This window comes from Haplochromis burtoni, unplaced genomic scaffold (assembly GCF_018398535.1).
Source record: "Haplochromis burtoni strain Fernald_Lab_line unplaced genomic scaffold, NCSU_Asbu1 Contig_113, whole genome shotgun sequence".
Lineage (NCBI taxonomy): Eukaryota > Metazoa > Chordata > Actinopteri > Cichliformes > Cichlidae > Haplochromis > Haplochromis burtoni.
In genome coordinates this window covers 1040379-1050458 of record NW_024582474.1, presented here as the reverse complement: position 1 = coordinate 1050458, position 10080 = coordinate 1040379, and the positions used below count along the sequence as shown (strand labels likewise).

The 10080-nt window shown below is 37.0% G+C and overlaps 2 protein-coding genes across 3 annotated transcripts in view; one reads left to right on the top strand and one right to left on the bottom strand.

Moving 5' to 3' along the window:
* The first annotated feature begins 568 nt into the window (after nt 1–568).
* On the top strand, nt 569–6277 carry minar2 (membrane integral NOTCH2 associated receptor 2). Its single transcript, XM_014335723.2, has 3 exons — nt 569–1321; nt 1774–2019; nt 4490–6277. Exons 1-3 carry the CDS (start codon nt 1175–1177, stop codon nt 4682–4684), a joined length of 588 nt encoding a protein of 195 aa, XP_014191209.1. The 5' UTR covers nt 569–1174; the 3' UTR covers nt 4685–6277.
* Nucleotides 6278–6913: 636 nt separating this feature from the next.
* The window catches only part of slc12a2 (solute carrier family 12 member 2), a 64094-nt gene continuing 60927 nt past the window's right edge, over nt 6914–10080 (bottom strand). For both annotated transcript variants that reach the window (XM_005928987.3, XM_005928988.3), the window contains one exon: nt 6914–9591. In XM_005928987.3, coding sequence (XP_005929049.1) covers nt 9456–9591 — 136 coding nt within the window. In that variant the 3' untranslated portion in view covers nt 6914–9455. The remainder of the gene's footprint in view (nt 9592–10080) is intronic.

The following is a 10080-nucleotide window of genomic DNA, read 5'->3' as shown; positions in this document are numbered from 1 at the left end:
GCTAATGACAACCCATCTTACAAACTTGTGTCATTTTTCTGAAGATAGCTGAGACTTGTTTGAATCTTGAGGTACTTTCATTTTAATTTATAAACACAAAAATAGTACTCAATAGTACTCAAAAAATATGGCAAAAATAGTACTCTATTTTTTTTATTACTTTAGTTATACAAAATACAACTAGTTACTACATGGATTAATCATCCATTTGCTTCTGCTTATCCTTTTTCAGGGTCGCGGGGGGTGCTGGAGCCTTTCCCAGCTGTCTTAGGACGAGAGGCAGGGTACACCCTGGACAGGTCGCCAGTCTGTTGCTAACACATATGCACAGACAACCATTCACACTCAAATGCACTCCCACATTCACACCTATGGGCAATTTAGAGTTTCCGATTAACCTATCCCCACTAACTGCACATCTTTGGACTGTGGGAGAAAACTGGAGAACCCACGCAAACATGGGGAGAACATGCAAACTCCACACAGAAAGACCCCGATCCAATGGTGGAATTGAACTCAATATTCAATTTAATTCAATTTTATTTATATAGTGCCTAATCACAACAACAGTCAGCACAAGGCCCCTAATATTTTAAGGTAAAGACCCTACAATATTATTGCGAAACTTCAACAATTAGATGACTCAATTGATACTTTAATTTTAGATTTACTGTGGTGACAGAAAATTTTATTTCAAGAGTGTGAAAATATTTTACAGATGAAAATTTCAAAATACCAACAATTTTCTCCACATTCTCACTTTTTATTCTACAAGCTCCCACATTTTACGGTACTATCACGTCTTTAAGATAAGACGGGGGCCTGATTATTGAAGACCTTACATGTGAGAAGTATTTCAAGTTATTAAATAAACTTAAACTTTCTAAATGAAATAAACACATACTTATTTACTTGCTTACTCAGATGACATTTTACACAGACACAGATACTAGGTCTCTCTCTCTCTCTCTCTCTCTCTCTCCCTCTCAAACCCACACCTTCACCCCACCCTTTGGCCAGGTTGGGTTACACACATTACACAAGTGATACAGCCTCAGATATCACACTCTTCATAAATTATTATTGCAGAGCCTGTGAGACGTAGGGAGTATGTGGAATTAGCCAGGTAGTTGGCAAGTGAAGTGGTCAGCGTGGATGGAGCAGCAGAATCAGGATGGATATTTCTGCTTTGCCCAACAATAACCACCCTGAGAAATTCCTCCAGCTAGACGTTGGGATGCTGCCAGCCACACACAGCATGTTCCAGGTTGGGGCAGTAATGTCCAGTCAGAAACAATGGCAGAACAGGATTTACTCTCAGGTATGATCTTTGTGACAGTAGTTTGAAATAGCAGAGCAGGAGAGCACAGCATTGTTGTGTCACACTTGGCTTACAAGACACCAAAAACATGAACAAACATTGAGTTATAACATTATAGTACAAATGTCTTTTGTTTTTAGCTCTTTAAATTTGCAGTGGAGCTTTTTGACAATAAAGCTGACTTTGACTTTGAATTCGAAAGACAACAAACAGCTCCATGTTGAGCATGCATGAGTTTTGGTGGTATGTTTAACACACCTGGGACTGCTTTTTTTTTTTTTTTTTTTTTAATCTTGTTAATAATTTTACTTCCTCACTGTGGATGGCTCCTCTGAAAAAGAAAGCCTTTAATTACATGACTCCCTGGTTTAGGCTATCTAACCAGTGTAGCCTACAGCTCCGTAGAAAATGTTAAAGCTGGATGGATTGAGAATTCTTCTCTGTCTCCACAGAGGGAGCCAAGGGTAACAACCAAAAGCAGTTCTGTGCCACACCCAGACTGGAGTCCTGTGGTGTTTGTGGACAGATACCTGGAGAAGCACATCACTCCATCCACTCTGAAGACCAACATCAGACAGAACCCTCTGTACATGGATGTAAAATCAGTGATTGAGCAGAATGAGACATCACACCCTTCCTGGACTGTCAAGGACTATGACACTCAAGCAAACCATAGCAATCTTGCAGAATATTTACAGGTAATTTGTGGAAAAGTAAAAAGGTTGTGGAAGATTAACAAGGTTAATGTTTGTTTGGATACACAAAACAGTTGTTAGTGCAGTTGTTTGCTAGGAGGACATGCATATATGTAAACAAAGAACTGTGCATGTATATATATATATGCATATGCATATACAGCGGGTAAAATAAGTATTAAATATGTCACCAATTTTATAAGCAAATATATTTCTAAAAAGGATTTTGACATAAATTGTCATGGTAAGAACCCATCCAATCCAGAAATGCAAAGAAATTAAACAGTTGTCCATAAAGTTATGTGTAATAATGAGAAGTAACACAGGGAAAAAGTATCGAACAAGATACCTGAAATTAATTTAATACTTCGTGTAAGAGCCTCTTTTGGTGATGGCGTCTTCAAGATGTTTTCTGTATGGAGAAACTAGTCTCATGCATTCTTCAGCAGTGGAGTCTTGCGTAGTGAGTGTGCATACAGGCCATGGCAGTTAAGTAAATTATTACTTATTGTTTTCTTTAAAACAATTGTACCTGCTGATTCCAGGTCTTTCTGTAGCTCTCCACCAGTGGGCGTTGGCTCTTGGACAACTCTTCTGTTAATTAGAGTCTGAGTTAAAATCTAATGAGAAGCGCTTGGTTGTTGTTGGTTTATGTTGACATGATTCTGGATTATGGCCCCAGCAGTGCTCACTGGAACCTTCATTAGCTTAGAAATACTTCTCTAACTAATGCCATCAGTATGTTTTGCAACAGTAAGATTCCAATGGTCTAAACAGGCTTGTTGGTTTTACCCATCATGAGATGTTTCTTGATGCTTCTCACTACTGGAGTGGCTGTAGCTCAGGAGGTAGAGCAGGTCATCTGCTAATTGGAAGGTTGGCGTTTTGATCCCTGGCTGCTTCAGTCTGCATAACAAATATTCTTGGGAAAGATGCTCTCTAATGCATCTATAGGATGTTAGATAGAAACAGAATTGCAAAAAAGTGCTTGGACGAATGGAGCAAGTTGTGTTAAGTGCTTTGATTACTATTCCACTTTATTTATGGAAATCTATGGTTTGATTTCTTTGCATGTGATTTCTTTGACATTTAGTGAGAATGTATTGTCAATAACACCTTTAGAAATATATTTACTTACAAAATTGGTGATATGTTCAATACTTATTTTATATATTGTATAGGCACACTAAAGAACCAAAAGAAATAAAGAAGATATGAGCAAGTGAATGCTTAGGGCTCAATTGCTGAGCAAAAATCACTGACTAAGGTCTTCTAATATGATGATTGCCATCTAAACAGTTTTATTCATTTTCCCACAAGTATGCATTTTTGCATATTTGCAGTTGTTGATTTCCAAATATACTCTCTTTGGATCTCATCAAAAAGTCCTTCATTCAATAAAATCCCCACGTTTTGGTGTAAATACCAGTTTTTATTTATACCATTTAACCCTTGGAGCTTCTTTCCAGATGATGTCTGTGATGGTTTAATACTTACACTTTTAGGTGGCTTTGATTATTTTTATATTGTAACATAATGTGATATATTTCTCTTCACTAGTTTTTCTGACCACTGAAGGACTAAAAGTATTCCTGTCTTGCTAGCATTAGTGTGCCTTCACCCCTGAGTCAATATTTGCTAAGTCACTACTACAGTACTTGTGCCCCCAAAACTTATAGCTTACCAGCTGCACTTTAAATATTAAGGAAAATAAAAAAATGCCGTCATCAAGTGTTGACTTAAAACTTTTTTGTTTCAATTTCAGTAAATAAACATGTTTAGGGGAAGGAACACTTCTGGGAGAACACTATGATTTGCAGTGGTTACGTATATTTCTGAACAAAATGCATCAGCACACTTTTAGTTGATGTGTAACCATCAAATTATGGCGTTCAACAACCACAAATCTTCAATTTAGGAGTCATTATTTAGCTTACTTTGCTGCTGTTTGTGTTGTTGTGTGTAAAGATGCAACATAGAAATGATTTGCCTTTCTATTTCTGTAGTCCAGGTTGCCAGAAATCCTAAGATTCAAAAGTGACCAGTGGTACGCTACTCTTGCGATTGTGGCAAATGTTAATGCAGGTTAATGCAACAGTTAGCTCTCCGTCCCTCGGCCTGTGCAGCACATGTTATGTGCCACTATTCTTTGACGGTGCAGCAGCCAGTCTTTTTGGGTGGTAAGCCTTAAACTTTAGAGGTCAGCCTCATTAGCCAGGCATTAGCCTGCCTTTGTATGTACACAGGAAGAACATTTCCTGTGCATTAAAAAAAATAAATAAATATGCACCATTCTTTTCTGCCAACAGATGCCCATTGACTACATGAGATTCCCATTCTTTTGTTGCTTTCTTTCAAGCAGCCTGTGTCTGCTAAAGGGAGCAGATATGTTACAAACACATATTTATGTCTAACAACAAGAATCTTGGTGCACTTTTTCATACACTGTTTCACATCTTTGTTTTCTTTGTAGGAAGAGGACAAGACTCCTAAAGATCTGGATTTCTGGCTCGAGGATCTCTACACACCGGGATTTGATTCTTTACTGAAGAGGAAAGAAGCAGAGCGCAGAAGAAGACTCTGTAAAATTATCTCTTCAATCATTGTGATTGTTTGTGTACTTCTTCTTTTTGTTGCAGTAGCTGTGGTTCTCCACAAAAACATCTGACTTTCACCCTAATGGCTTCATATCCATAATGGACATGTTTTGGCTACAATCTGTGGGGGTCGTGAATTCAAAGCACATTCTCTAATTAACTGTCAAGTATTTGCTGAAATATAATTTTTAAATTAGTTGAAATGCACTAAAACACACAGTTTTGTGAAGGTTTGCCTGGATCTGCTGGAGGTCTCTTCCTGTTTACAGTGAGTTCCTCCTTCCCACAAATGCCGATTTCTAATACTGTAGGGTCCATTATCTTGCTATATAGTGATTACAAAAACATAAAATATTTTGGTAAGTACTAATCATGTTAATTTAGGGCAGCAGCAGGATTATATTTATACTGGCTGGTGATCTAATAAATGTGTTATTTAAAAACTGTGAAAGCCCAGGAAGAAAAGATATGATGTAGGAAAATAATTAATATTTGCCCTTGAAATTTAACTTTGTCTTTATGTGGTGCAGTAGACTGATATAAAGAGTGAGGCTGCACTTATAAAGATGCCCAGCCACAGATGTAACTGCGTACTTGTACATTTCAATCTATAAATGCTTTTCAACTCTTCATCTCAAAGTGTTATCTTTCTTTAAGGTGCAGAAGACAAACGTTTTGTATTTTTCTTCCCAAAGTGCAGGGAACACATTTGTTTGGGTTAAATAGTTGGCTTTATGCCCTGTGTTGAAATGATAATTATCAAATCCTGACCAACAGGTGTTTGAGCTCTGTTGCCCCATCCATCTTATACCACAGAGCTTTTACGATAAATACAATAAGGATCTTAAAACTATTTTTTTAATTTATTGCTCTCTTCATGGTTTTGTATTTTCACTTTCTTTAGTGTTATTATTTTATACATTAAATTTTTTATATTACATTATGCAAGTTACATGGACCAAAACGCTGTAACTGATTAAAATAGCGATAAGCGGGACAGTGTGCTGAGGGTTTATTATACATTTCTCTACCAAAAAAACAAAACAAATCCACTAGCTGTCATTGATTTAGTTGTGCAGAGTTTTTCCTATAATTTGTTGTCTGCTGTAACACAGTATTAGACCTCCATTAACCCCCAACAGCAAATAAACCTAAAATAGTCCCCCCCCCCCCAAAGGAGATTTCTTCCTCAGATCAGATCGCTGATTCACTTTAACACTCTAGGAGTTTTATCCATTATGCAAAATTCAGTAAACAATACATAAAACTGAATTAAATAGAAGCCTTGCAAACCACAAATGCAGACTACAGATGTTAATGGTTTCATTTGGTTTATTTATTGCAATAAAGATGTACAAAGTACTGGTAATCATACATGTTAAAATGTTAGAAAAAGCATATCTGTGACTGTTAACAGTATCAAAACATTCCTGCTTCAACCAGCTGGGCCTTACACGTTTGAGTTAAAGCAGGAGAAAACTGGTTTGAGCCGCTTGTCATCATATCTTTTTCTTCATTGAAAGGCTACAGATACAGACTCAAGGAGAAAGACAATTTGCTAAAATCAAAAGGAAACAAACTGCAAAAGAAAATAAAAACCATTGACATGCAAATCAAATTACAACCAAAACTCCCAAGTATTAAAAGACAAAAAAAAAAAAAAAGTCTGAACTAAAATAAATACCCTTCCAACATGTTCCATGTGTACATACTATTAAGTTTATTTACATGTTAGTTTATACTTACTATAAACTTGGTGATGTCAACCACCAATAGATTTTAGGACCATTTTATCATTTTTGAAATATTAGAATCCACCCTCATGGAACAACATGCCTGCTATAGGAGGAACAGGGAATATGGCAAAGAATACAAACAATGATTAGGAGAACTCAAATAATGCCTCGACTTACACGTACATATGATTCGATTTGTTGAGGACAATGCAGTAATTTTGTCAGACAGATGTTAGGCTCTATCGAGACAAATGAGGGAAACACCCAAACACCATTAGCTGGCTGGAAAACGTTGATAGGAGGTATTTTTGTTTCGTTTAATGTGACATGAAAAAGAACCCCTCTAATTGATACATGAGTGTTGTGTTTTTTTATATTATGTATGTATGTATATAACTGTGTGTGTATAATTACAGATAGATACAGATATAGATAGATAGATAAGCAAATATTTTTTTTTTAAATATACAAATGGTTTAACCCGTGTTCTTGTTTGTAATAATGTTGTTCTGTACCAACAAGAGAACAAGAGTGAATGCCTCACAACACAACAACGAACAGAGATCTGAAAGATACACTCCTTTATTTTGTTATAGTACACAATAGTGCCCCCAAATCCCCATCTCAGCCCACATTGATAATCTCAGATTTATATTGCCCAAAATGCACAGCAAAAAACAAACAAAAAAAGACCAAAACAAAACAAAAACTGCAGTTTGTTTCACTAATTGTATTGCTTAGCAGTTAGTCTTCAAGAAATTCATTTACATTTGCTCTAATACAGAAATATTCAGTCATACTTCATAGTTTGAGTTAAGCATAATTTAGTTTCACTGTTTAAGTTACAGTGCACAGGGATGCACTCAGCTGCAGGAACACCAAATTTTAGATACATTTTGTCTTTTATTTTGAAAAGCAGCGTCAGCTGGATTAGAATGAACACCAGCTGTGGTGTGGACGAATTTTGGTATTTGAGGCTGTTACACAATGTAGGACTGCCTTCGAAATGATCTAACAGTGCTTTCCAAGCCCACACTTTCAACATAACTAAAACTTATTCCGGCTACATTTAGCACTCTGGTGAGTAAGAGTATAGATCTATATAATATGTTTGTACTGAATCCTATCAACAGTCCCTGCAAACATTACACACATGGATTATTAACGTAGTGATAATCCATGTGAACAACAGAGTGGTGGGCAATGGTGCTGCATGAACGCTAATAGCACAATGAAGCCGACAGAGAGAACACTATTGTGCTAACTGCAGTATATGCAGGAAACATATGATACATATGACAATGGAAACCAAAAGGTACTACTAGTGTAGTGTACATTCAACTAACCTAAGCACTCTCACATTCTTCTTTTAAATTGCATATAGTAAAGTTTCATTTGCTTCATAGTAGTTTCTCACCCATAATCATAATGAGCCAAAGTCCATGCTGTTTAATTCAAAATAACGAGACCACCCACAATGACTTGTGCATCTCTGCTGTATTTAACAACACAATGCAGAGGCTTCAAAATATCATGACTAATTTTAGGGCAATGCACTTAAAATAATCATCTATGCTAGAACCACTCCAACCAACCCGTTTACGCTCAGCTGTTTTAATAACAACATTTGCAATCTTAACAAAAGCTAACGGGTTACTTTCACTTTACTGTCCATTTTCCCCACAAAACTCAAATGCAATGAGTTTTATGAATTGATTTTAGGCTCGGGGTTATTTTTCTCTGTGACGACACCTGTGACCACTCCCCAAAGTAACAGCTGTACTATTGCATACTAAAGCTAGTTAATCAATATTCTCTACAGTCACAGTAGAACAGGGGATACATGTGACCTCTACAGTACACTACAACTGGAAAATGTCTATGTATGGCTTTTTTTTGTGATGCCACGTCACCCCTAAAATCAATAGTAATAATTAAGCTAAAAGACAGGGATGTGCCACAAGTGCACACTAAATGAAGTGAGGCTAAATGACTAATGCAGATTAAGATGCATATGCGCTGAGACTTAATAATGGATGAATATCTGCATTTACACACAAACCCTTCAGCCAACATGGCTTAAGAGGGAGCGAGAACTTATGACAATCGTGACAGTATAGTATAGTTCTAGCATTAAGGCAAGGTTTGGACTAGCATCTTGAAGGGTAGAAGAGTTTCTTTACAGCGAAACAACAATACATGTGGCCACAGAACCAAAGAAAGCTGATAATCGGCAGCTACTAGGGAGAGATTTTATCCACCTGAAAAGGCTAAAGAAAAACCCAGCCTCACATTTTTTCTGACAGAGACTTTAAGTCTATGCCCACATCCACCCCTCCCCTACAAACTGTGTCTAAAAGATCAAGGATCTTGTTGTGATGAGTATTCAGCAACTTCTACAAAGGAAGACTCAAAAGTGAAAAATATAAAAATCAAAGCCCCAAATAAATATTGGTGATTAAGGTCAAAACTGTAAGAGTGTTCAAATTGACACCCTTTATAAAATTCTACTTTAAATCCACCCGCACAGCTAAGAAGGAAATTCTGTTAAAATTGTCAATCTGAATAGAGATTCTAATTCCGTTTCATCCGATTCGACTGGAAGGCACATCCATAAGGCTTTAGAAGGTGTTGCAAAGCATTTTCCCCAACTTGGAAAAAAAACATAACAGGGTGATTATTGCTGGAGCAAACAACATCTGGTCTGATAAACTTAAAGTGTATGACATCAATATATTCCACATCATGAACACATCTATATTGTGCATGCCTGCTTTATAGAGCCTGAGAGAAATCAACTTGAACAAAAATGACACTTTAATGAGGAAATCAGAAGGAACTAGAGCAACGAGAGAATAACCCAGACATCTTGGAATAAAAAGAAAGAAAGGAAAAAGAGTGGGCAACTTTACAACCAGCACCCACCCCAACATAAAATTCCTCCATCACAAAACACGTAGCACTTTTACACAAAAAAAATAGCACTTTCATTGGATTCATATTACTCAGCACTGTTTCCATCACTGGCTTGTATTCTGCTATCTCAGGAGTGTATGTGGTGGACCTTTAGACTTTAGCTGTGACTTAAATCACCGGCTTTTCCCCTTTAAGAGTAGAAGGTGAGGACACTCTGGTGGTTGCCACGCACCAGAAGGATGGGAGGCAGATCCTTGGACAATGCCTCCAGCCAGGCCATGTAGAGAGCACTGGACACAGCACCCTTCCTGGCTAATGGGAGGCTTCTGCACAGAGAAAGGCAAAGAAAGAGAGACTGCAATGAAACTATAACCAAAAAGGAGCAATAAGAAAAGTTCTAAAAATCAGGTACTGTTATCTCTACACATAATTGTTTAAGAATTGGCAATTCAAATTAATGAAAGCTCATCACTTCACTGCACATTTAAGGATTAGGTAGAAGCATCACTTATTGAAGCCACTCGTCTTGTGTAGACTGTTTTAAAGTGTCTTTAAGTTAACAAAAGTTAACTTAAACTGAATGTGTATCAACTCTTCTTTATAAAAGTTACAAAACCCACAAAAGGCCTTTTCAGGAAAGAGTGACTAAAAGCCAAATTTATCTGTTATGATCATTATCACCGCCAGCCCAAAGCAAGCTTTCCACCTTCCTTTTCCAATGTGGTTCATCACAGTTTTGCCTGTTGACTTGGTCAAATGTTAACAGTCACTTTCAGCCCGCATTTTTTAGCACTAGTTATCTTGTCATCTGTTAT

Coding starts and splice junctions, on each gene's coding strand:
- minar2 (XM_014335723.2), top strand. CDS start 1,175: ATGGATATTTCTGCTTTGCCCAACAATAACCACCCTGAGAAATTCCTC. Junction 1,322..1,773: donor AGAACAGGATTTACTCTCAG/GTATGATCTTTG, acceptor CTGTCTCCACAG/AGGGAGCCAAGGGTAACAAC. Junction 2,020..4,489: donor ATCTTGCAGAATATTTACAG/GTAATTTGTGGA, acceptor TTTTCTTTGTAG/GAAGAGGACAAGACTCCTAA.